Consider the following 27,480-nt stretch of genomic DNA (forward strand, 5'->3'; position numbering starts at 1 on the left):
TTTGGCCTGTAACTTTCATATTTTAAATCACATCTTTATAAACTTTAAATCCACGTGTTCACTAAATAGAGTTACGTCTTCTGACATAGGCCACGCCCACTCCCATGGCATATTTCTCTTTGTAAGTCACTACACATCAAAAACCTACTTTTTCGAACTCCTCCGAGTATTTAAGCTCAATCTGCACCAAACTTTGCACTTATAAAACTTCAGACTCTCCTCATCGCCCCAAGCCCGTCATCCTTAGTGACATACTTCCATGGGTTCCACAACTGCTTGAGTTCTAGTTCTTATTACTTAGAATTCATTTTTAAGAAGACCTTTAAATTACTACATTTTTACACATTTTAAAAACTACCCTATTAGTGTCTTTAACTTTACAGAGGAAAAAAAAATAAAAATGTAGAGCAAAAGATGAGACTAAAGTAATGGAACACAGAGAGAAAAGAGGATTGTTAGACGCTGAGTTGCCAGGTTTTGTTTATTGCATCTGAACCATGCATTAATTCAATAAATTATAAGAAAACCTTTGGAAAAAAATATTTCAGGGGGCATGAGAAAAAACAAAAATGGAGGAAGAACACTATGTTAGCATGTTAAATCGTAATACTGTGTCTACATGTTTGATTAAATCTCTTTAGTATTGCTACTAACTGCCAAATTAGCTTACAATAGTTCAGCAGCTCTTGAAATGTTCTGTACCTTTAAATAATAATAAATATTTTTTTAAGGAACATCAGGTGCTTTTTATTTTTTTAAATTTACTTATCAGTGATTTTTGTGCATTTGCAAAAAATTGTTTGGTAGCCAGTTACACCACACTTTTTCCAGTTTTTTGCTGAAATGAAAGCATTGAACAAATAAGCAATTTGAGTTGAAAAAGAAATCTTGGAATCAATTTATAGACCAAAATGTATTCTAAATGTTTGACACATCAAAGTACAGTGTTCTAACACAAATTGTTGGAACATCTGTAGAGATTAGTAGCACCAGCTTTCAAGGCTGATTCGACCTTCATTGCTGCAGAATAGCTTTAAATTGTTAACCCACTTTTGTATAATTCTGAAATTTACATTATTTTTTAGTTTTGGGTGACCAAAGCTTTTTTGTTAATCTCTGGCTATTCAGTATTTAACATTGTAGCATTTCAAGCTGTTCATTGGACTTTTGACTGGCAGTGTGTGTGTGTGTGTGTGTGTGTGTGTGTGTGTGTGTGTGTTTATATACATCTACTTAAAAGCATTTTGCTTGACAATTATTTTCGAATCTGAATTGCTAGTTGCAAGTCACCATACGTCTATTATTATTATTATTATTATTATTATTATTATTATTATTATTAATAATAATAATAATAATAATAATAATAATAATAATAATAATATCACTATGATGGGCCTTACAGTCAGTGTTTTAATTTGTTGGAGGTAACAGTGAAAACAAAGTTAACATCATCCGAGTTATTAGAAACTTTCCCACATATAAACATTGCACTGATGGGAACAGCTGGCACTAGTAATTGCCAAAGCAATACAATTCTGTTACAGCTGACTTGTTTTGAATTGCAACCATAGTGGGTGGAAAAATCTCTCTAATGCTTAATGTCAGCACAAGAAAGGCATTTGGAGAGAATCAAAATGTGCACAGGGAGGCTGAGAAGGAATCCCTGCACAGCACCGACATCTTTTATTTTGCAGCAACTCTAATCCAATGTTAAAATAGTTAATAGTGATTGAGCTACATTCAGCACATTCTTGACCTTTTTGGTTCAACTTGTATTAAAATGCTCAGGAATTCCCAGTGCTTGATATTTCCTTAATTTGCAAAGCACCAGACATATGGAGAAGTGTCATCTTAGTAACAAGCTGTACATTAGCCTTATATCATAGCATAATAATAATAATAATAATAATAATAATAATAATAATAATAATAATAATAATGCACTGGGTCCAAAAGAGCAAAGATAACCCAAATAAAACCTAAATTAAAAGTCAAGCAAAATGAATAGTTGCACATTTAGTTGAGCTATAACTTATAGTAATGTCAGCCAGTAATAGTGGCTTTTTTTTCTTAAACTGAAGCAAAAACAAAGATCTGCAATTAGATGGTTTGGGTGCATTTATTTAATTTATCTGCAGAGGGAGCAAGAGAATAAGGAGCAGGAGAGCACAGATATCACTATAACCACAGATCTCTGTTATCTGCTGAGCAACTAATACTCATTCATTTGTGCTCAACATCTTTAAGTCCATATGGGGAAGATCAGAGCTGTAGTGATGGACGTCCGTGAAAGGTCTTTCCTGTTTTCTCTCATTGTCATTCTCAGAGTAACAATCACTCATTATTTTCCTGACCTCCAGCTCTGGCATTACTGTTCCCATTAGACACAAATGTGTTTTGACATAATGTGCAATAGCAGGGAAAGAATTACATGGAGGTACATTTGGCGTTCTGTTGCCCCGTGGCCCCCTTGAAAGCAAGCAGCCATATCCGCACAAAGAAGGATTTAGACGGGGCACTACTAATGCTTCACAAGGAGGCAAAGATCACAGAAGAACACTGCTGTCTTCTGATTCTTTTTGCTGTCAAGAAGGCATTTAATATTTTACCGCATTTGCAATCTGAACACTCCACTCCCTCCCACATTGCCACACTCTTTAGCCTTTTCCTGTGCAGAAGGATCCACTTTTGGAAGAGGAGGATGAGGAGGAGGAGGAGGAGTGAGACAACAAAAAAAATGAAGCAACATGGTGGAGAGATTGTAAAACAGGGTGGAAAAAAGAAGCTGACAGGAGGGATACAGAGATGCAGATATTAAGCCAGGTTTTACCAAAACACTGAAGGTAGCGTAGAATCCTTCATCCTCTCAGTAAGTTACATCTCCAGATGTCTTTTTTTTTCTTTAGTTGCATCGGACTTCAAGGTATATGTGTAATTTGGTGAGGAGGTTCTGATGGATACTGATAGAGACGAGACTTAGCGTCGCATGGCAAAGCATAAAAATACAAGCAAGCAGAGCTGGAATGTAATGAAAGAAAATAATGAAGGTAGGGAAGAGGGGGTTCTTCTACAAAAAACCCAAATCAAACCTCATTACATACACTCTCACTGCTTATTCTCTCAAAACCAATGCAAATTATGTAACTTGAAGCATGCTTTGAAGAAAAATTCCACTATTTCACATAAACATCAACAAACCCCTGGTACAGCAATTTTACAGTGCAAGGGGTTTGCATCAAATTAGTTTCAAGGATTTGCAGGATTAGCTCGAGGACAGGAGGAACCCTGGTTTGGACAAAAGCTTTATGAGAAGTTAGCAGAAGTATTTATGTTTACTATCTCAAGTCTTAATTGAGATGAACAAATTGAAAAACAATGGGCAGATATTCGGAGAGACAGAAATTATTTCTTTATTCGTATTTAAAATAGCTGAATTTTTTTTTTTTTTTTTTGTATTTTCCATGGCATCAGCAGGGTATTGAGTGCAGGCTGGTGGCAGTCTGACTGTGAGTGAAATGAATAATTTTGGTTCTCTATATCCAAAATGCAGATATATTGTTGCCGTTAAGAAACAAGGATAAAAATTAAAAGCCATGTTAAAAATAAGAAGCAAGACTGCAACCCAGTCTTTACGTCACTGCGAAATACAAAACTAAAAATGCAAGTGACACTCAGAAGTCCTCACTCATGATATTCTGAGGGGTATTTCATCAAACCCAGCTCAGGGTAAAGTCCAGGTTTAACCTGAGAGTCCGGCTCAGTTTAGCCGGGTTCTAACTGGAACAGTGGTTTTATCTAAGAGAAAACACCTTTGTTACCATAGTAACACAGTCCGTGGCGCAAACCTGCTCCTGACCAGGTTTAAGCAACTCAATGAAACCATGTCATCATGATTAAAGGAGTCATTTAGCGATGCTTTAAGACACTCAACAAAGATCTACAGAAAGAAAAAGGAGTAAAAAACACTTCTGTTATACTTTTAAATACCGCTTTAATGCAGTTTTTGAAAAGGAAATGAGACAGAATATCATGATAAATGCTTAATTAAGATTTTAAATTGACACAAATGACTATAGAATCATATTCATTATGCTTTTAATGTGTACCGTATTTTTAATGAGTTTAATTTTAATCAATCTTCATGTGTTTAAACCATCAGTAATAATAATGTGCCTATAGCCTCCGTTTACCGCATGATATTTATCCATATTCATTGATCAGAGATTAATAATTAGAAAGCGCAAAATATACAAAGAGGGAGGGGCTGTTCAGGGACAGTCAGAAGGCAGAGCATTAAGGGCTCCGCGATGACAAACTCCATGAACAGTATCGCTTTTCGGGAGGTGATCAGTGCGCACATCTCCAGTGCGTGCTGCTCACCTGCACCAGGAGCAGTACACAGCTGAGCTGCTCCCACCATTCTTTTGAATTTAATGTTTAGTGCTGAATTCTAAGAAACTATTCATCAAAACACTCACAAGTTTCATAAATTACATACTATTTAATTGTGAGTTACGCATTGTCTTTTATTAAATGCTGACAGGTGTTAAAAACTTATCGAACTCACAAAATCAAAGTGTGATAACAGACTTCAGTTGTTCTCAACGATAAATTGACTAAATAACACCATCTTTAATCCTTTACTCTATGTAAAATGTTCAAATCACAGAAACTTCTTCAACTTTATTCTCACTGCTCAGTAACAGATGATGTCACGTCCCGTTGGTGTCGGCATTGGTTTCTATTGACTGTATAATCAGTAAATGCTGGAGCTTATGCACCCTCACGTCTCTAATCATTAAATCTGTGATCAATCTCGTGGGTCTTATCAAGACGTTCACTTAATCTAAACACTGTCAGATGGCTTGGCTCAGCTGGGGAGCTCCAAGCTGAGAAGAGTTTGATGGAATGGGAAAAGCCAGCATGGTCACGGGCGGCTTTGCTAAACTAGGTTAAAACTGTAGGCCTGGCTCTACTAAGAACACTTTGATGAAATACTCCCCTGGTCTGTTGTTAACTCACTCACTGCCATTGACTTAAAAATACATAATTTTACGTCAGTTGTGTTTTTCGACACTGGTTGCTAGGAAACACTCTGTCGGAGGTCCCTCAACAATATCGGAGCTGTAGTGTGATGTAGTGACCAACTGGAGGCATATAGGTGGCAATCAATCAATCAATCAATCAATCTTCATTTGTATAGCGCCAAATCATAACCAATGGTATCTCAAGGCACTTTACAGTAGAGCAGTCTTAAGGACGGACTCTTCATTTTATGGATACACACATATGCATATATACGTATATACACATACATATGTATCCCACACCCAACACCCAACATGGCAGCAGCGCATCTTTGGATGAGAGATCAGCCACGATTAACTTTGATAAAATCTGCCAGCGACCAGGTTTAGTTCACGGACAATGTTGCCATGGAAACATACTCGAAGAAGAACATACCTCGCTTTTTGGAATGGGATACTCTGAGTTTCCCTCATTTGAGCCTGAACATACTCAGAGTTTGAACATAACCCGCTTTATGGAATACCCCTCTGGACTATTGAGAGTGTTTGGATCGTGAGAGAAAACGATCAACAAACTGGGGCAAGCGGGTCGACTCTGCATGTCCGGAAGTAGGAGGAAGTTGAGTCTGTGGAGACTGGCCTTCATCCAAGTCTCTCCCCCATCAAAATACAGTAAGAAAACCATCGAACTCTGACCTAGATAGCAAAATAATAATATTTTTTGCATGGTCTCAGTGTTGTTTTTGTAGTTTTATAAAAGAAAACCAATGTTGAGGTGTCACTAAAGCAACAAAAAAATAAATAGTTTCAAAGTCACTGAAAGGATTTTCAGAAAAAGGCTGTTTTCTCAGCTTTCTGTCGGAAACTGGTGATTAGTGTGAAACTTGCCTCTATTCAACTGCTGATTACGGAAGAACGAAACAAGCTATAAACCAAAAAAATTCTGAAGAAAGTAGAGACTAATCTTTCAGAATCGAGTTTCAGATTTCAGATAGTCATAGTACAAAATATTCTGTGGGTCTTTAAAAATCAGTCAAAATGCTCTAAAATGGCTGGCAGTGAGGGGGTAGCCGTTCTGAAAATGGCTAGCAGTGAATGATTTAATCAAAGAGGGATTTAAGATCTCCAGAGCTGAGCTGTTCATAGTCTGCAGCAAGGAAAGTGGGGCCAGATCAGGGAGGTGATAATGAAATAGCTATGCATGCAGGGTTTCAAAAATCTTCTAAATGGAAGACATACCCCTATAAGAGGACAGCAGTACTCCAACTACCAGACTGTATTGGTCTAACCAGATAGACAAGGATTAAAAAAGAAGTTGAGGGTTAACCTATTTTTTCCCTTCTGTTTTGAGCTGCATTTAAAGACAAAACATGAGGGAATATGCTATGAATGATGATGATGATGATGATGCTTTTCAATTCAGTCTGTTTCAGAAATGTATTACTTAGGAAAATTGTTTTTTTTTTTTTTTTTATGTGAACGAGAAACATTTCAGATTCAAGCTAATGAAACTATATTTATCACAAGCCTCAGATTTTGTGACAGTTCCTGTCTTGCGTTAATATTTTTTAATGAGCACACTTTCAGAGTAGAATAATACTGACCCCAGTTATCACTGTCTTACAGCCAGGCTTTGAAAATAAAAGGAAAAAGTGAGGTGTGGTGTTGGAGCCCATTGTCTGATCAGACTTGTTTGAAATCCCACCCACTATTTCTGCAGCACAGTTCAGATTTTCTTTATGAAGTAAGATGAGTTCTTACAGCTCTCCAGTTGTAGGGTGCAGGTCTGCTTGTCCATGGGATACTTGGTCAGATCCATGTTGCATGCTACGGTAGTGGTAATCCTAAAAATAGAAATGTTACTATGATTATTGAAGTCCTCAAAAGATGATGTTTCCAGTAAAAACACATGGCATTATTCAGCCAACTGAAATGGATGGAAAAAGCCATATCTTGGCATTGCTGTCATTAAAATTTCTTTGTTTTGTCTTCAGTACAAAGAACAAAGCTGTATGGCTCCTACATTTAAAAAAGTAGGACCAAGGTACACATTTCTTGGAGCTAAGTTTTGTCAGCTTCAAAATAGTCTCATTATATATGAGAACTCTTGATGTTTTGCTTCAGATTCCTGCCATTTATTCAGTACATTTGCATATGCTGAAGTCCAGACAGTCTCAGTACAACTGTGCACAGAAGGGATCCAAAGATGATGAGAAGAGTTTCACACTTATTCCTTGGAAACTTGTGATCTGAAAAGGTCACAAACTTCCCCGTTTAACGCCTTGCTAAAAATTACGATAAGGTTGTTAAATGTAGAAAAACTGATTTTTCCAATAGACACTTTCCTTATGTTGAACAACAGAAAAACAGTCATTTTAAATAAAATTATATTTTCATTACTTTAACCAAAGTTAGTTAATCAATCAGATATCTGCCCTAATAAATTGTCGACCATGAACTTATTCAGGTAAATTTGATGTAATTTATTTGCTTTTAAAGAAGTTACATCTTTTCAATAGCTACGTTACTTTTGTGCTGCCCTGGGAAACAACCTACCAGAAGAATTTTGATTGACTGACGTCGATTGTGTTCTTTATACTGAAAGTAAAGGTTTTGATCCTTTCATTTTGATAATGTTATACATAAAATCAGAACTTCTGTATACCATTAAATTGCCACCCAAAAATACATTAAACGTCCTATATTTATTTCAATGTTGTAACCTTTAGATACCTGCAGTAATTTTCCTCACAAGTTTGGCTTTAAAGCTGGAGTACCCAAATTATTTTCTTTAATAAAAAAAACAAAAGAAGAATTCTCGATAGCATCATATAATATAGCGTAAAAGTAATCATTTCTGAAAAAAATGTACGTCAACGTGCTGCCTGTGCCTTATAATTAATTATTTTAGTTAATAAAACCCCAGAAGACAAAGTCTTGGCGGTCACCCCCTCCACCTCCAATCACAGGATTTAGAGAAAGGAGGGATGAGCAGAACCCACGAAGGAGCCTCCTCATTGGCTGCCACAATATATAGTGAAGCGCGTGCACGGTGCAAACTTGTTTTCAGTCTTGGACAAACTTTGGACACGCAAGTGGCTGTTTTCCTTCTAGACAGGTAATCTAATGTTCCATTTTCCTATATTTTGTGTGCATCCTTTTGCTGGTAGTGCACTTTCAGTTCTCGTGCGCGATTTTGTGCACTTCCAGAGAGGAGGAGACACGGAGGGATTATCAGAGTGAGGGGCGGGACTTACAGTTCGAATTCAGCCATGCCCCTCTGTCATGGTTCAAGATTCAGGTAGTTTGGCTTTAAAGCATTTATCACAGCTGTTATTATCCTCCACCATCTTGCATGTTTCACTTCCTTTTCAGACAGCCTCCTATTCCCAGCAGTGGCCATTACTCTTCTGACAGTCCTTTTGGAGGGACTTGTTATATTCACTTGTCCTGCTCTTTGAACCAGTCTTTAGAGTTTCTTTGCAGCTGAAGCAAAGCTTCTGAGATGCTTTCTGTTCAAGGGTGAAGGTTTAAAAAACTGCTGTCAGAGCTTTAAATAAATAATTGATGTTGCTCCGCAGCATGTATCAATGTCAAAAGTTTTTATGAGGATTAGTAGAGATGAAACTGTAAAACCTTAGATGCAGAAACCCGACAGACAAGTGAGGATTTAAAGAATGATGTAGGACACTTTAATAACGTTCATGAACTAAGAAACACACAATGACAAGAATATTATACAAAGCTAAAAACAACTCTCATTGATGGTTAAAAAACAAAATGTGACCAATAAACAGGTACTTGTACAACTAATCATGTACAGTATATTAGTGCTAATTATCTTTGCCTGAACGCAGCAGGACCCAACGATGTAGGTTCTAGGGTGTCCCGATCAGATATCGATATCGGTCCGATATTAGCCAGAAAACGAATATCGAATATCGGATTAATTTTAAAAAAAAATTTATTTATTTTATTCAATTGTGGAATACTGTTGCTATTAGTTTGAAGGTTAAGTTTTATGTAACCAATTGGTTAATAATAAATGGGTCAGTTTTTCCTAATACCTACTGTTGCTGACTATTGTTCTCTGTTTGAGTGACATCACTTGATTAAGCCTTTTCTGACATTCCACACTACAAAGTAAGTAATTATTTATTTTTTATTAAAGAGAGAAAAAAAAAAGTATGTATGAATCATGCTGATATCAGATTAATCTCGGTATCGGCCGATACGCAATCCTGCAATATTGGTATCATATCGTACATGAAAAAGTTTTATCGGGAGATCCCAATACATCATTTCACATGGGCTCGGGCCAAGGTTGGGGTCAAATATAGTTGTAATTGAATTGCAATTGAGTTTAGATATTTGACTTTGTAATTATAATTGCCATGCAAATTCTATTAAAATAGTCAATTATAATTTAAGGCAAAACTGGTGAACTGTGTTACATTTCTTTGTACAGTTCTACACATAAGTAGAACAAAAAAACTATTATTCTAGGGGTGTACTGACAGAAAAAAGGCTAACCTATAGCATCAGTGATTAGGAAGCCTAACAAGGTAACTAATGGATAGCAAATAATTTAAAACAGTGGTTCCCAAACTTTTCACAGTCATGTACCCCTTCAGACATTTAACCTGAAGCCATGTACCCCCTACTCCTGCACACTTAAAAACATCATAATGTAATATCATATACAATGTAGCCCTACAGCATAAATCTGGCCCAGAAAAAAACATATTATTGTCCAGATTACCAAACAATTCAGTTGTAGATAAATCAGCTAGGATATCTCAGATATCTATATACACAAATTCAATGTATATTCCACAATATTTGGAGAATTGTAATTTTCCCATGTTTTTTTTCGTAATCTTATTTAAATCGTAACTGAACATGGAAGATGGAGAATGTAATTGTTATTGAAAAATACAATTGACCCCAACCCTGGCTCGGGCTGGGCACTGCGTGTTTAATGATCAATCAGGTGGTGCCAATGGATGCTACGTTGTTTTGTCTTTCTGTGAAAGTATAAGTTCAAGTCCCTGTGGATTTCTCCTTAAGTTGTATTTGACTTTGCTTTTGTAAAGCAAATGTTTGTTAGGTTCTTATTATTCTGTTTAAATCATCAGTTTTGTCAATGTTGGGGTATTTTGATCTTCTCTGTGTATGTCATGTCTTCTCTCTCTTCTCTTTACACACAACAAACAATTTGTCTTCCTGGATGCAGACAAGCATTTTTCCCCTTTCCAGCTGTTCTTAAAAGCTTTGTGACTTAAATAAAAAGTACATTTGGTATTCGGAAAACAATTCAATACTCCTCAAAAATGTCCTTTTATGTTATTTATTTAGACACACTGAGGTGACGTGTTTTGATTCTGTCTTCTTCACCAGCAAAATCAATCAAATAGTCCCATAAAATTGACAAAAGTTAAATTCAAACCAGTCCTCCTCCATTAGCCATTTATTTTTCTATTTATAATTTTTTTTATTTGTTTTTACAAAACAGCAGTAATAATCAATGTACCCACCTCAGTGCATAGAGCACAGTCCCATTGGGAAAGATTCGGATCAACCTGTTCTCCACTGTGATGTCATGAAGAAAGGACTTCTTTGAGTCAACGATGAAGGTATCAGGAACCCAGAGGAGCTCCACTAACCGCCCGTCAAGACTCAGGCTCTTGTTTCCCTCAAACACCAACCGCTCATCTGTCCAGCGCTGGCGAAGGAATATGGTAGCTGTGTAGTCCTGAAAGATTCCAAAGGCCAAATATAAACAAATGCATTTCATCAGGTCTGTCAATATTAAGTTGCCAAGACTTTGCATACATTTGAATATCATTCATTTGCTTTGATCATTTCTGTTTATTTCTTATATTGATCAATGCAATAAACTCATTTTAAGAAAAAACGATAGCACAAGTAGAAAACACTGGCTTAAAATATGGGATGTTCTTAGGCAGCAAGGTGTCATTGAGCTATAATGAATATGATGTAAATGCATCATAGCAGAATTAGCCTTTGTGGTTAAGTTACCAACAGTTGTACTGGTGCAAAAATACATGTGCAGCAAGTGTTATAATGGGGTCAGGGAGGGGAACAGTTGACCTAATTTTGATGTATTTAGAAAAAACTAATGGGGGTGAAAGGACAACTATTTTCAAAAGTGTGGTTTCTTACAACACTTCGAGCACTCCCTTGGGTTTAAAACCCTGGGTTAAGTGCTTCACATTGCACGTAATGACGTTTTTCACAAGATCATTTCAAGTGTTAGGTTTTCCCCCCAGAGGTACACATAATATTGGCCCATCTCCAGATATCAAGCAGTATTTGGTGTGACATGAGGTTTTAAGATTTGTGTCCAAAGATGTACGCCTGATGCAACTGGTTAGCAAGAAATCTCCCACCAATCTCAACTGGTCTGCCAGTGTCAGCTTTAATTAAGTCAGAGCCTGAAATGGTTGTATTTTTATTTTTTTGGTCATAAACCACAGATGATACACCATGTTCTGGAGTTGACTGCTGTAATGGGTAACCAAAGTCAAACAAACAATTAGGTAAAAATGTCAAATACAATGTCATTGGTAACAACTGGCCATGTTACGCCAGCCATACTATTACAGCGTCTTACCATGTTGATCTCTGAGATGGTGTCGATGCTGGCAATGTCAAGGCTCATACCCACTGTCACAGGGCCATCTAGACAAAAACAAGAGTCAGTTAAGGGCAGAGTTGGGGACAATTACATATTTTAATTACAATTCCATTTACAATTATCCATATTCAATTATGTTTACAGTGACCAGCATTTTTTTTCCAATTACAACTAAATTACAATTATTTTTTATCCTCAAAAAGTCAATTACAATTATGTTCTCAATTACTAAAATTAAATTACAATTAATCACTATTACTGAGCCTGAAATAAATAAGCTAATTAAAGCTTTCTGCTAGCATCTCTAATGACAACAGTTTGAGCCATGTCTTAAATCAGATGTAAAATACATTAAAAATATGATCTATCATCCATATTGTTTTTCATCTCCTGGATTCCTTGTTAGGCTTCCTAATCAATTAAAATATTGGTTTTAAATAATTTTTGGTGTGTGCATCTGAGCCTGTTTTGTGTCAGTATACCCCAGACTGATTTTTTTAGAGGATAAAATGTAGGAAAGCTTGATATGAAACTTTAATAATTGTTAACTACATATGTGTGTATAGAACTGCAACATGGTTCCCCAGTTTTACATTAAATTATAATTGACAATGGCAATTATAATTACAAAGTAAATGATCTAAACACATTTACAATTCAATTATGATTACAACAGCAACAGTTTTTTTTAAACTACAACTGTAATTAAGCCATATATGTTCATTAATTAATAACAATTATGTGTCAATTATTATTAATAATAATTATTGATTATTAATTAATGGATTAATCAATTACGCGATTACAATTATAAATGACCCCAACCCTGGTTGAGGGGACAAGTTACATGCTGTATTATTATTTAGTGTGTGTTTATGGCATCTCTGATTCAAATGATTTCATGTTCATCAATCCGCCAGGGGAGTGACTGCTTAATGGTTAAGGACGCAGACTTTTAGCTGCACAGTCACTGGGTCAAGGCCCGTATACTGGGTCACTGCTAAAAGCCCTTAAGCAAGACCTTTTCCCCTGACAGCTTGTTGGTGCTGTGACCCCTGAAGGGAACACCCAAAAGGAAAGAAGAAGCATGTTCATCAGTCTGTCATAAGACTATAACTCCACTCAATGAAAGGAATAAATGCAGCACTTTGGAAAAATATGGCATCTGTTTTCCATTTGCTCCTTTTCCTGGTCACGAGGGTCTGATGGTGCCTATCTCAGGGGTCATAGAGCACTAGGCAGGGTCACCCGTGACGCCGCGGGTGACTAAAATGGGCCCGCCCATTCTAATCAAGGCCCACCCGGGTGCTGTTCATCCAATACGTCACACAGGGAAAGCTTTGAGTGAAAGCTTTTCAGCCAATCAGCAGGTTGCACCCCACATGTGGCTATTCAGCCCACCCACAGGCTGCATCGTCACCAGGCGGTTGCGCTCCTCATGCTGCGTTCAATGCAACTCAGAACTGGTATTTAATCAACCAGGGGTCACCACCTGGAGTCAGAGCTCCTACACAGGAAAGTCAGACTTTCTCTAAAATCATTTGTCTGACGTCCCACAACAACAATGGCACCGTGCAGAACCACATGCCAGTGGTAAAGCAGTGATTAAAAGCATTTTAGTGCCAAAAATGTCCGACACTACGTTCACAAATGAATTACTGAACACAGTAATGCAGGCTTTATTTATGTTACTTCCTTCCTAGATTTTAAATGAGTTGTTTTTATGATTTTAAAATTAATGTAAAATGTGTTTTTTACTGGAGCCCTGTGTCTGTGTTTATAATAATGCTGCCTTGCTTTGTAAGGCCAATTAAAAAAAATGCCATTCAGAATAATCAGAGCTTCAATCACACAAACATTAATATTTATTATTATTATTATTTTATTGTATTTCTCTGAATTTTCAACTGAGAAATGCAAAGTTCAGAGTTGCCTTGAATACAGCATTAGTGTCACAGAAAAGTGTTGAAACAGAGATGAAGGGAAATTTGTTAAAAAAAATCTATATATATATAGACTGCCGGGGGGGGGGGGGGGGGGGGTCTGGCATGCTCGGTTGGAGAGAGGTTGGAGAGGGCGTTAAGAGAGAGGTCATTTAGGTTAGAGAGGGACCGGAGAGGGTCCCATTCCTCTTTCAAACACTCCCTCTATGTCTGCTTCTTCCCTTGTGTGTTTGCTCCTGTACTCCTTCTGGCTTTTGTCTTGCAGGTCCGTGGGATCCTCAGTGTGGAGTTACAGAGTCTCAACAACTCTGTCTCCACCCTTTTCTCTGCACACACCCAACACAGCATAACGTGGATGGCTGTTCATCATAGGAATGGGATCCACACAAGGTTCCTGCTGCTTAACAGAAGGTTTTCCTTGCCGCCATGATGAATTCATGTTGGGTGTGGGATACATATGTATGTGTATATACGTATATATGCATATGTGTGTATCCATAAAATGAAGAGTCCGTCCTTAAGACTGCTCTACTGTAAAGTGCCTTGAGATACCATTGGTTATGATTTGGCGCTATACAAATAAAGATTGATTGATTGATTGATTGATATATATATATATATATATATATATATATATATTACTATCTGGCTTAGCCAGTTTTCAGGGTGCCCACCCACAATTAATAATCTGGTGTCGCTACCGGGCAGGGAGAATGCAAAATACACACATTTTACTATAACACAGAAAAACTTTAAAACATTTTTTGCAATTTTATAGGGCCACGCAGTAAAGTAAAGGCAGGCGAATGTGATCTGACAAAACAGATGGTCTATTGTAACCTAAACTGCTGAGAAAGTTATTAGAAGTGTCACAATACACATGGTATCACCGTTTATTGGGATTGGGACTGAATTTGTGAGGCTTAGACAGTGTTAGACAAGTTATCATAACTGTTTAACTGCTATTATTCTTAGCATTACATTAGGAAGGAAGTCATATTCTTATGGATGAATACACATTATACAAAGCTGAAAACTCATACACAAAGCTGTGGAGCGTTCATTGTGTACCAAGAGGTTATTGAAGGACAGCCTAACTCAAAATGCTAAACACCTCATATCTCTGCAGCAGCTGCAGTTTGCTCAGTGTGAACCTCCTGGTGGGAATTTCTTCTTCCTGATTCACCATCAAAGGAATCTTTTCTTCACACTAAATTTCCCCCTAATTTTCTTTTCATTTAATCAATCTTCATATGGGAATGATTAATGAGCACAGTGTTAAAATGCTGATTAACTTAGTGGCGCATGATTGCTTAAAGCTGATATCCAGAGTTTCTGAGAAACGTCTCGATGTCCTGCCCTCAACAGCTCCACTTCCTCCCACTGACTCTGCAATCTACCAGAAGCCACGCCTCTACTTTTCTGCATGCGCATTGCGGAACATAACAAGGTTGCATCGTATTGATATAGGTCTATGGGTCAGGTAAGAGCCAAAATCATATTTACCTGTTTGGTGTTGTGACGCGCGACCTTGTTTCCGTGCACAGTTCTGTATTCACTTTGATTGACAGACTTAGAAACAGGAAATCGAAGCCTATTGGCTGGGTAGCTGGCGATCGTTTCTATTTGTATAGGGGTCTATGGGATGAAGGAGGGACTTACTGTATATACATTAATGTATGAATGACAACTAGCAGTAGACCATAGTAAAAGACTAGTTAGGTATTTTTTCACATTTCAAAAGAATCATACATAAACATAGATTTCTCAGAAACTCCCGGATATCAGCTTTGAGTGTATTCTCTGCATGTAAGTGCACCAACAAGTGCCTCTCTTTCACGTGATGTTTACAAAACATGTAAAGTTATATTCTGATTCAGCTTGAGGCCAAAATGTTGAGTGTAAAAGTCAAAAATGCTGACTAATGGCTTTAATGTTTCCTGCTGGCTCAAAATGAGAATCCTGATTGGAGTCTATGTGTGGGTGTGATGATCGGTTTGAGAAGCCCAAAGTGTTTAGCTAGCAATCATAGATCAAATGGTTATGCTGTGCCTGATAGTACATAGCGTGGGAATGAGAAGCAGTAAAACACTTAACAAGTAAGAGAAAAAAACAACTAGAACTATTTTTACAGTAGTAATTCAAGGAAGGGTCAAATCTAAGTCATTTCTGTCTTTGTAGGGGCTCTGTGCAAAATACATGTAATAATAATTATTGCGTTCTATACATATTCGTAATTTTGGTTTTGCTGCACAAATTTTCGTCTGTGTCGCTCTAGCCTTCCCTAGTTGTACGGAGGTGAAGGATGTGCTCAAACGTTATTTATTATTCGTCTTTTTGTGACAATTTCAGCATAAAGCATTCTCACTCACATTCTCTCTGTAAATGTCATTTGACTAGTTATTACAATGTTTGGTAACACTTTAGTAGAAGTTTTATACATAAGGCTGACATTTCGCTGTCAACATTATGACATGATACCTGTCTATAGCATGAATAAGGTTTCATGAAGGCTGCCATTAAGTGTTGTTTGTTACCCTAACCCTATCTAAACCCACTAACCCAAAAATGCCAACATAGCTCCAAAGGTGTCATAATTTAGCGAACGACACTTAATGACACCTTATTCATGCTAATGACAGATAATGACAGCGTAATGTCAGCCTTATGCTAACTATTTCAAGTAAGTATTTCAAGTGTTACCTGTTTTTGTAGGTTCTATACATAGTCCTAATTTTGATTTTCCCATACATATTTTCAGCTGTGTTGCTCTAACCTTCATTAGTTGGAGGGAGGTGAAGGATGTGCTCACACATTTTATTTTTTGTCTTTTTGTGACAATTTCAGCATAAAACATTCTGACTTGCATTCTTGCTGTTTATCTAGTTATTACCGTGTCCCTATTTTTGGAAGTTTCTTAAAGGAACAAGCACCACTTTTGGCTTAAAGGTGACATCCGGAGTTTCTGAGAAAAATCTCAAAACTCAGAAGTCTCAGAAACTCCAAATATCAGCTTTAAAGGAGTTTCGGGCAGAATTAAGAAATAAGACTCAATAGTGACACAATGGCCACTAGGGTAACTGCAGCCATCAGCCAAGCAGGCACGGGAGAGTCATTTAACGTCACGCCCGCTGCACTGTGAGGGAAATTCGGACCATGAATTGCAGTACACAGCCTGTTCAAGAGAGTGGGGAGATATGTGTGTGGGCTTCATCACCCATCAGCATTAAAAGAATTGGAATATGTTTTATTTTTTTCACAAACCTGCCATCCTTTAAAAGTACTTTTTTAAATTACAACTTACATATTTATACTATCAGTGAAAGGAGGTTTACTGCTTGTGAATGATCCCATATCCTTCCCGGTATCTGACAACTAGGGTACTTGCCATGTGGAACTCAGTGACTTGTAGTGAAGCTGTTGTTACTTTAAAGGGAGTCTCCAATGTTTTTACAAGTTTGGCCTTAAAGCTTATAATTGTAACAAGATCTGATCTTAAGGAAACACTTAATTATGCACCTTATTCATTTTACTCTCTTTTAAAAATGGCTTTATATTTAGTGATCCGCCATCTTAAATTGTCACAAAGCATCATGGGTTGGTGACGTGTTGTGGTTCAGCAGCTCATTATTTGCTATGAAGCACAAAAATCAGTGGAGGTTCTCTTTAAATGACTCAGTAGATTAATAATGTAATTACAGTCACTTGGGAATAGATTAGAAGTAGCAATGATGTTCAGAGCTTGCAAACCTAATTTTGTTTAATTGTGTACATACTGTATTATTGTATCATAATACCTGAAAAATGCATATTCGGTAAAAACTTGGAGAGCAGCAGTAATATGTCTGTGCGATGGAGGTGTTATTAGCGGAGCTGCATTCTTTGTCAAATATAAAAATAACCTTTGGATTCTAAGATCATAATACCTTGCTAAAAGACTCAATAGTTGGTTTGTAAAATAATACCAAATACATCTAACATTGAACACTGAGTCAGTGGAGGATGTCAAAGAACAGGGAATTTGGAGAAAAACACTTAACCCTAGCCTGCAGTGACGGCTAAAATCCAGTACTTCTCTGTGCCAGACAAGAGTTTTGCAGGGTTTCTTTTTTACCATTAGTGTGTGCCAAACTCATGTTTTGAAGTGAAGAAACTCACAATCACATTTAATAGCATTACCGCTGGTAAAGTTTGTTGTTATTCCACATCAATGAGCACGTAAACAAACCCCAATCCCTGTGTGAGGGAAAGCCAGATTGTAGAACAATGACAGCAGTGAGGGATTTGCAGGGAATGATATAATAATGTTTTTCAGACTGCATGTACAGAGAGGCCCCTTCTTTCTATTTCAAACTAATTAGTAAGTGCATCACAGAAAATAATAATGGTTTCAATGCTTCAGAGTATTGTAGGTATATTTAATTTCAGCTTTATAGACATTAAAAAGACAGAGCTTTCCTATCGCAAAGATACATCAAATTCCGAGTTGTTGAAATGCATGTGTGCCACAAAATATGACTCCAAATGGAATTAGATACACAAAATTGCAATATGAATGCATCTCATTCTTTGTCAAATACAGTTTCCCTGAGTATGCTGTCATTCTCATGGCTGTATGTTTCTGCAGAATCTTACTGTCAAAGAATGGCCTGAGGTACTTATTGTATCCTTTCATCAGCTTCTGAATTGTTGGGGGAAGAATCTCTCCTTCCTTTACCTCTGCGTTGAGCATCGAGCATTGTAACAATCTGAAAGAAAAAAAAAGAAGAAAAAATACATCTTTAAAAAGTTCATCAATTGAACTCCAAATCAAATATTTCTTTAGATCTTGGTGACCCCAACTACTAAATGATCATTGTAGTCAGGTTGGACGTGTGCGTGTGTGTGTGTGTGTGTGTGTGTGTGTGTGTGTGTGTGTGTGTGTGTGTGTGTGTGTGTGTGTGTGTGTGTGTGCGCGCGCGCGTGTGTGTGTGTGTGGGGGGGTTCTTGTTTTGCTTCATGTATGTGTGCTTTTATATAAATCAAGCTCTAAATACAAACCGCCTGCTCTGCAGAGAGCGAGAAAGGCCTGAAGCGTGTGCTGTGATGTAAGAGAGGCTGAAGCAAAACAGATCAGGCCATGTGCAGAGGCATTTCTTTACACTGGCAGCCTGTCAGAGCTCCCTCTGTCACTTTTTCCAGGCTATATTTATGACCAGAATATAAGAAAAAAAATCAATGAAGTCGTAATACCTTATTTTTACTCAAAACATGCTCTCCAATATCTCAAGTACAAAAAGCTCACCTAACAACACTATGGAAGCTAATTTGGTTTGCTTTTCCCTTCAGTGCCTGCGTGCTCAAAGCTTATTGCTCTATATGCTGCCACAGGCATGTCCCTAAATGGTGTAGAGTTTGTGGCACAGTTCACGGCACACCTTGAGCTACCATTCTTAAAGGAGAATATACTTAGCAACAGGGCAGATGGTGCAGGGTACGATGCAGGACTGGCAGACATACATGGCACAGTAATTCCACCAGTAGTGCAGAAGCTTGCTGCAGTTGGCTTTTAAAATGTAAAGCAAAGATGCCTTTCTGGCCTCTCAGCTGATTACACAGTCTATACAGATTACATTTAAAATTGCAGGCTGAAGTTCCCAGAATCAAATGTGTCTCATTCATTACTTATTTATTCTATTTGATTTTCATAGGAATTAAGGCTGGATGAGACAGGTGTGCAGCCAGGTAACTATGAATTGCTTAACAAACAGATACTGGACCAGTGCATGGTGGTGGTCCTTGGAGACAGCGGAATGAGTTTCTTTAAAAGGAAAATAGCTCCTTTAAGACAATTGAGAATGAAATGGCCAAGTGGTTACAGAAGTGGGCTTGTAATTGTTGGGTTGCAGCTTCAAATCCACTGTGGGCCATCACTGTGGGACCTTGAGCAAGTCCCCTATACCTAGTTGCTTCCAGGGCTCTCTTGAAAAAGAGATAATGAATGTCAATGAGACTTTCCTGGTCAAATAATCGTAAAAAAAAAGGTGCTCTGCCTAAAAATGCCAAATAAACCTTCTGACCACACCTTAAATAATAATTAAAAATTTGTTTTTGGTTGTGAAGTTCAAAGCAATAACCAGTTTACTCAAATTATTGATTTAATAATTAACCCAGTGGCTTATTAAAGAAACTTTAGGTTATTCACATAACCCCGGTTCTCTGATCAATATAAGTGAGATGTCTCACTCTGGGATACACGCCTAGGCCTCCAGCCCTCAGAAACACAATCTCATTACGCCAAACCTGATTGACTGATGAAACGTATCCGTCCGCACCAGGTAGTCCAACCTACCATAAGTAGCATGGGCGGAGGATACTACGTCATTCAAAAAAAAGCAACTCTTCTCACTCACCCAACAAGAAGGGTTGTCTGGTGAGACATCTCATTCATATTAATCAGAGAACCAGGGTTATGTGAATAACCTTAAGTTCACTTTCATGATATTTCATTCCATGTCTCACTATGGGATGTGGTATCTTCAGAATTGCAGGCAAGCTTACACCAGCCCACAGGACAAGCACTGTTCTGATCAGGACAGGAGAACCGTCCGTGCCATGCAAGAAGCGGAGACATCCAGCCTATAAAAACCTACAAAAGTGATGGGCGAGGACCAGCTCTGGTACAAAAATCCTCACATCACCTGGGAAGAGCTGAGCACACACCGGGTGCACTGACAGCGCAATTAATGTCACTGACCAGCTTAGTTGATGCCAGATTCAGTAACAACACTGTTTTCAGGGACACAAACTTCAAGTCTGTTTCCAACAACAGTTGAAAAAGGACATTTATGTGCCTTTAGAACCACAGTCATCCCACGATTGGCACCAGTGTCCTGGACACGAGGAGGAGTCTGCATGCTCCTTTCATAAAACGGCAAACCAGCGGGTGGGCTCATTGTTTTATCCTCTTACACTGTAGAGAAGAATTTTTGTTAGTCAATCAGGTCCTGCAGGAATGACAAAATCACTCCCACCGGACACTGGAAGGGGGTGTGTCCCATCTGGTGACACCACCCCTCAAACACCTTCCACTTACAGTCATACAGAGACCTAGAGGAGGAGGCCCGAGCAATCCGTATGGTGGGAATCACACACTGTAAGAGTCCCACGGCTGACTCGGGGGCCAAGCCCACAGCGCCAGGTGGCCTTTTTTTAAGTCATTATAATATTATTTGGCTTTTGTGCTCATTGAAATACCAAAAAGTATGAGAATTATAGACAAAAAAAACACAAAAAAGAATTGAAGCAGTCTTTGGGCTAGCTGTCAGTAGCCCTAAAAAGTATAATAAATATACAATAAAACAAAAGTAAAAGCTGTTTAAAGATCAAAAGTACACGAGCCCAACAATTTAGTTTAAGTGTAGTGTAGTCTGTGTCTGTTATATAGTGCAATCATGTGTGTGACACCCCTTGTACTGTTTGTTTGTAACTGCATGTGTATCACCCTCTGTTTCTAACACAAGAATCCGAGTTTCTAAAGTTTGGTATTTGAAATGTTACTGCTGCCTGAAACCTCCCTCTCAGCCTTTAGGTCCTACAACACCTCCACTCCCTGACCATCAACCACTTGAGTTCCACTCACTCACTCTTTTAAAAAAAAAGTATAATAGGATTGTGTTAAAAAATTACCAGCCAAAACATTATCTAATATTATTCATAAATATTGAAAACAATTATTTTATTTATAATATATTATGTATATCCAATTTTAAAAGTCACAGAAGACTAATGGATGAAATAAATCTAATAATGACACCAAAAATCTGCTGAAAATGGTGCAATTGTAATGATAACTAGAAGCAATTAAAATGAATAAAAAAAAAAATTCTTTTTTGGCAGTCGATTTTGTTGAATGAAAATTGGATATTCTTGAGCTTCAAACAAAAAAAAAAACTAATACGTAGTTTCCTTCATCCTATACTTAGGGACATAAAATTTTGTTAAATACATTTCTGATTCTAGATGCTCAAATGAGCTTCCTTTGCACCGTGGCCTTTGTAATCCATCCAGGAGGAGCTCAATGTAGAGCTCCTGGCTTTTTGGGAGGGGTTGAGCTTATTGTTGGGGGTTTAGACAATCGATAAATTGTAGATTGGCAGAAGTATAAAATGATTTTGTTCGTTAGTTATTTGTAAATTTATTAAAATCGTGCTATTGTGCTGGTTCCATCCTAACTCTTCATTTTATAGGAACCACACACCTCAACTTGACAGGCATCAATAATTAAGCAATAACACGGCATTCAAAGCTCGCGCTACCTCACCATGTCGACAGAATAACTCACTCTGAGTGCACTGTTGCTATGCTGCATGAAGTCTCACACACATGGCTCACAGCAGGCAACAGGCAGCTGCCTTGGCTGGGAAATTTAGCGATGGCAGTGACAGCACACTGCCCAAAGTCTGCAGCATTATCAATCTGGGTCACTCTGCCAGACCCTCATTACCCTACCAAATATTTGTGCATTAAAATGAGAGGGCATGTGTGTGTGTGTGTATATATACACACTCACACATACACACAAATTTCCGCACACACATTCGTGTATGATACATTGAAGCAATAAGCCCTTTAATCGATAAATTATTGACTCACTCTATGATGTAATACAATTATTACACTATTAGGAGAAAAATGTGTGCCTGCATGTGTGTGTTACTGTAAGGCAGCATTTGTAGGGATTTATCTGGAGGGTGCCAAACTTTAGGACAATAGTGCGAAAAAGAAAACGTGTTGAAAACAGTAAGGCAGCAACACTTAAAGGTCCAGTATTATGCTATTTTTCACCCATTTTCAAAACTAAGAACCCCAACAACATAGTATTTTAGGTTTATTTTCCAAACTCGCCCGTTTTCTGGAGTTTTAGCCCTTTGAAAAGTCACTTTCAGAGCGCTCCTATAAACAGGCTGTTTTTTGGCCCTTCAAGCATATTCATGAGTAGACGTAAACACACGCGTTACTTCAGTGCTGCTTCAGCGTGCGTGTTTATCACAGCAGCAGCAGGAAATCATTAACTCGTCTGACCACAGGAATAGTCCATTTAAGACAATAGTCCAGTGTTTTGTCGTACCGCTGCGTCGCATTGGGTAATAAACACATCAGATCATCCCATAAAAGTAATACGAGGCAGTATAACGGCTACTAAAAGTGAAACTGTTGTGAGTGCTCTTTGGTTATCTATATTCTGGATTATCTATATACTAAACACAAAGATACTAACAGTTATATTAACTGTAATATCAACCTGCCTTCGCTATGTTTGTTTTACCTTATTTAGGAGGAGGAGCCAGGATTGTCAGGAGGAGGAGTTTCTGCCTTATGACTCATAAGGGGGCAAAAATCCCAGTCGCCCATTTGGAGCTGACTTTTTACAAAATGTGGAATAGCAAGGGAGGGAGGAAACAGAACTATAACAAAACCATTATAAAGTGATTTTTTTTCATGATATGGCTCCTTTAATGTGCAATTCTGATCTGATTTCTTATTAGATGAATAGATGATCCAACTTTGGACACTTTCTTTCTAAGGTTACAGTGAGGTAACACTTAAAATGCTAAATGATAAGAAGCAAAATTTATAATTTAAGAAGATACAGGATGATAGCCTACCTGCTGCCTAACGCACCTCCACCAGTGCTTCCCGTGCATGTGTGTTAATCTGAACACCAACCTGGGCGTAAATGGGTCATCAGCTGGGGACCACCCATCATAGATGTTTCGCTCCTTTAACCCCAGTACATCTCCTGGTGGCGGAGCGATGGCAGGGAGCTCTCCCTGCCACCCCCTGCTGATGCCCTAGGTGTTATCTGCCCCCCAACTCGTATGCTTGCTCCTCAGCCATAGCGAAAAGCTGCCCATTTCCACCTCCTCCGCCAGTTCTTTAATGGCTTTCCGACACACTGCTCCTGTGCATCCCATATTGCGCAGCAGGCGAACCATTGAGGACCCGACGAAGCCCCTGCATCCCACTTCGACGGGTCACATGATGGCTTTCCAGCCAGCCTCCCTGCAGTCTTCATCCAGGTCTGCGTACTCAGACCGCTTCTGCTCGTTGGCAGCCTCCATACCCTCCTCTTAAGGAACAGTTAGTTATAATCCTTAGTTGTGAGACGATTGGCAGGGCTCACAACACATCAATGATAGTGGGCTCATGATACGATATGACATTTGTGTCCTGGAGATAAAAATAAACACTAGTTTATGATAGATGTAGCCGGGATGGAAAGGTATGTTTGACCCCCCTCCACCACCGCTTTGCGATAGCACTTGTATGATATAATGGAATTATTTAGCTCTATTAATCATTACAAGGTTTTTGGAGACTTTGGTTTGTATGTGTTCTCCAAGTCAGTTTATTGTGTATAACACTCAAGAATATTATTTCTGAAACTTTTTCAGCATGTTTAGTAAAGTTGGATTTATAATTTCCAACTTACTTACTTTGGTTTTGTTAAGATTCAAGGATAATTTATTATTTTCCACCCATTTTTTTTATGTTGCTCAGTTCAATATTTACAGTCTTAATAAATGCATCAAGATTATAACGACTATAGAAAACGTTTGTGCCGTCTTCAAATACATTTTAATACTTTGAAAACGTAATTATTATTATACAGATTATAAAACGTGAGGCCCAATACTGACCCCTGGGGGACATCACAAGCAATGTCAAGACCTCAAGAAGAGAAAGCTCCCGCACTGTTCTAGTTTCTTGAGTAATATTTTGTGACTAATTGTCGAATGCTTTTTGAATAAATGAAAATGTTAAAACTGACGATGATTGTACTAAATAAATCTTAAGATATCATTGTTTTCAAACCTAAAGCTACACACACATCTTATAGAAGGTTTTTATCTTTGTGTTGAATAATATATCAGTATGTTTATGCATAATAAAAGTAATTTTTTAAACTATAGCTTCTTAAGGTGTTAAAGCAACTATTCATCATGGTTTATCAGTCTTTTGCTATTTAACAGTGCAACATACAGTATAAACCTGAAATATTTGAAACTATCAGTTTTCTCCAGCCAGAAGTGTTTCCTTTTGCTATTCTAATCCTTCACCTGCAGGTGAGTTTAATGCTGCGTTCACACCAAACATGTTTCGGGCGTCAAAATCGTGCCTAACACCCCTAGTTGGATGCTTGTGCTCATTGAATCAGACGCTTGTCACCAATCGTCGAAGATGCTCTGGACGCGCGTCCAAACAAGTTGCGAAGGGAGCACGTTTAGGGGAGGAGCTTCTCTGTTGCTGGTGGTGTTCTTACAATGGATGGTATTGTGGCAATCAGTTATGCTTGTAATTCACCCAGTGACTGTGAAGTGGTGGGGAACATTGTGTTGAGAAGGCTGTGTCCGGTCGGATGTATTTTGGTGTGACTTAGAAGGCTATAGAGAAATGTGTTTGAATGGACAATAAAGTTTGGAGTTCCTTGCTGAACACGCCGCCTCCGACTCCCGTTCATCGGCTCTACATTAGCAAGAGAGTGGCTTGGCTTTATTTGCGCCTCGTCGTCGTTTCTGGGTTCATCAGAGTTGGCCTCGGATGATAGTTGCTTTCAGCGCTACTTCCATCTCTCCCGTGCCCAGTTTGACGGCCTGCTGACCTGCATCGGCGCTCGCATCTCCTACCAGGACACCAACAACAAGCGCTCTTTTCCAGCAGAAGAGCGCCTGTCCATCTGCCTCCGGTTAGTGTTTTTTCTTTCATTATTCTGAATAAGTCACATTTGGGGAAGGCTCCTGATTGGTCGACACGTCGCGATATGCCCCAAAAGTTTAACAAACCCAACTCCAGTGTCGGCCACATTGGAGGTGCGGGAGGCACAGTGGGACCTCTCGACGCTCCTAGAATCCACAATATATTGTCTGTCAACCTGATGCTGTTGACACTTTGGACGTATTTACTGTGAACGTGCCATAAGACCTCACCTAGTCAAACTGCCAAGCTGTCACTATCAAAATGAATAATAAAGATAGATGTTTTGTAAAGCTGTAAGACTTTTTACATTCAGGAAAACAGGTAATATTTCATTTCATTAACACAATAATTAAAATTAGAAGCTAATTGTTGGGAGAACAGTAAAGCATATTAAGTTAAAATTGTCCATGGATTCAGTCAGAGCAAACTACAAACAACCATCACTCATATTTCAACCTCTAAAAAGATAAAACTACAGTGTCAAGAGGCTTTTTTTCTTTGTTTGACTTACAACTAATGCCCTCACATCTTTACATGCTGGAGAAGCCAGTCAAATGCTACAACACTATTCCCAAGTGCTGTATTCAGTAGGGATATCCCGATACAACTTTTTCACTTCCGATACGTTACCAATATTGCAGCCTTGAATACTGGGCGATACCAATATCGATACGATATCAACATGAATCATACATACTTTTATTACTTATTTTGTAGTGTGGAATGTTAGAAAAGACTTGATCATGTGATGTTACTCAAACAGAGAACAATAGTCAGTAGTAGATATGAGAAAAACTGACCCATTTAATATCTACAGTATTCTATCGTTGAATAAATATAATATATATCGGAGATTTTAGATGCAGTCCGATAAAATCCAATATTCGTTTTCTGGTTGATATCGGACAGATATCCGATATCAATATCGGATCGGGACACCCCTAATAAAGATGCAATAAATGAATGATAACACACGTTTTTAAGAATCTAACTTAAATAAGTGGAATGAAACAGTCCCAAGCAGTTTGATATTAACAGTTTTTGAAGGTTATTCAAATCCACTGTATAGATTATGACAATTTAATTTTAGGCTTATTGTTACAAATAACAATACAGTTTACCAGAAATCATTCAGGCCTGCACTTTAAAAAACTTCACGTCACAAATTGTTAAAAATATATTAATTTGAACTGTTTTTTAACTGTTACACAAACCAAGATGACACGAAACAGCTTTTCATGTATTTAAAGCTAGCTCAGCGGTAGGTTTCATTTAATTTAAAAACTATCAACAATACTGTATAGATTATAACAGTTTGTCAACAATTCAAATTCACTTCAGTTATTTTTACTGTTAATATATGGTGGGAAAAACGTAGGGCGGGGACAAAAACAACAAAAACTTATCGGAGCACTTATATATCAGAGGCTTTAGATGCAGTTCAGTAAAATCCGATATTCGTTTTCTGGCTGATATCAGATAGATATCCGATATCAATATTGGATCGGGCCACCCCTAGTATTCAGAACCCCTTTCTGAATGGGAAATCCTTGTAAATGATCCTAAAGTCAATACAGTAATGGACACTTCCTGTAAAATGCCAGAATTATCCAAATACCAGAGTAGATTTTACTACTTCGCAGTTGGATTTCAGAAACAGTGTATTGTAACACTTTGAATTATGGAGGCTTGCTCTGTTATGACACTTCTAACAACAACTTTATCAGCAATGATAAGTGGAACTGTGAATCCGAGAGACACATTTAAAAGCGCTAATTATCAAGTCACTATTTATTATTTTCTAATGTTTTTAGCTTATTGAAAGAGAACAAGAGAGGAGGAGGTGCTGATCACTTTCTGTTTGTGGTGATGGGATGTTTTCTACTGTTCTCAGCAATTAGTCTTGTGTTCGCTCACACTGATTTACTTCTCCTCCTCACTCTCATCTTGTGTTTCCCTATTAATTATCTCATTTCTTGCCCTATCTCTATTGGAGAGAAAAATACTGCTCAGAATAATAAAGGGAACACTTAAACACCACAACGTAACTCCAAGTCAATCACACTTCTGGGAAATCAACCTGTCCAGTTAGGAAGCAATGCTCACT

General features: G+C 38.0%; 1 protein-coding gene across 2 annotated transcripts in view; it reads right to left on the minus strand.

Annotated features, from left to right (window-relative positions):
- LOC114476745 (gamma-aminobutyric acid receptor subunit pi) overlaps window positions 1–27,480 on the minus strand; it is a 94,539-nt gene that overhangs the window by 8,773 nt on the left and 58,286 nt on the right. For both annotated transcript variants that reach the window (XM_028468614.1, XM_028468616.1), the window contains 4 exons: window positions 18,270–18,382; window positions 11,668–11,735; window positions 10,568–10,785; window positions 6,792–6,874 (listed from right to left, as the gene is read on the minus strand). In XM_028468614.1, coding sequence (XP_028324415.1) covers window positions 6,792–6,874; window positions 10,568–10,785; window positions 11,668–11,735; window positions 18,270–18,382 — 482 coding nt within the window. The remainder of the gene's footprint in view (window positions 1–6,791; window positions 6,875–10,567; window positions 10,786–11,667; window positions 11,736–18,269; window positions 18,383–27,480) is intronic.

This window comes from Gouania willdenowi, chromosome 15 (assembly GCF_900634775.1).
Source record: "Gouania willdenowi chromosome 15, fGouWil2.1, whole genome shotgun sequence".
Lineage (NCBI taxonomy): Eukaryota > Metazoa > Chordata > Actinopteri > Blenniiformes > Gobiesocidae > Gouania > Gouania willdenowi.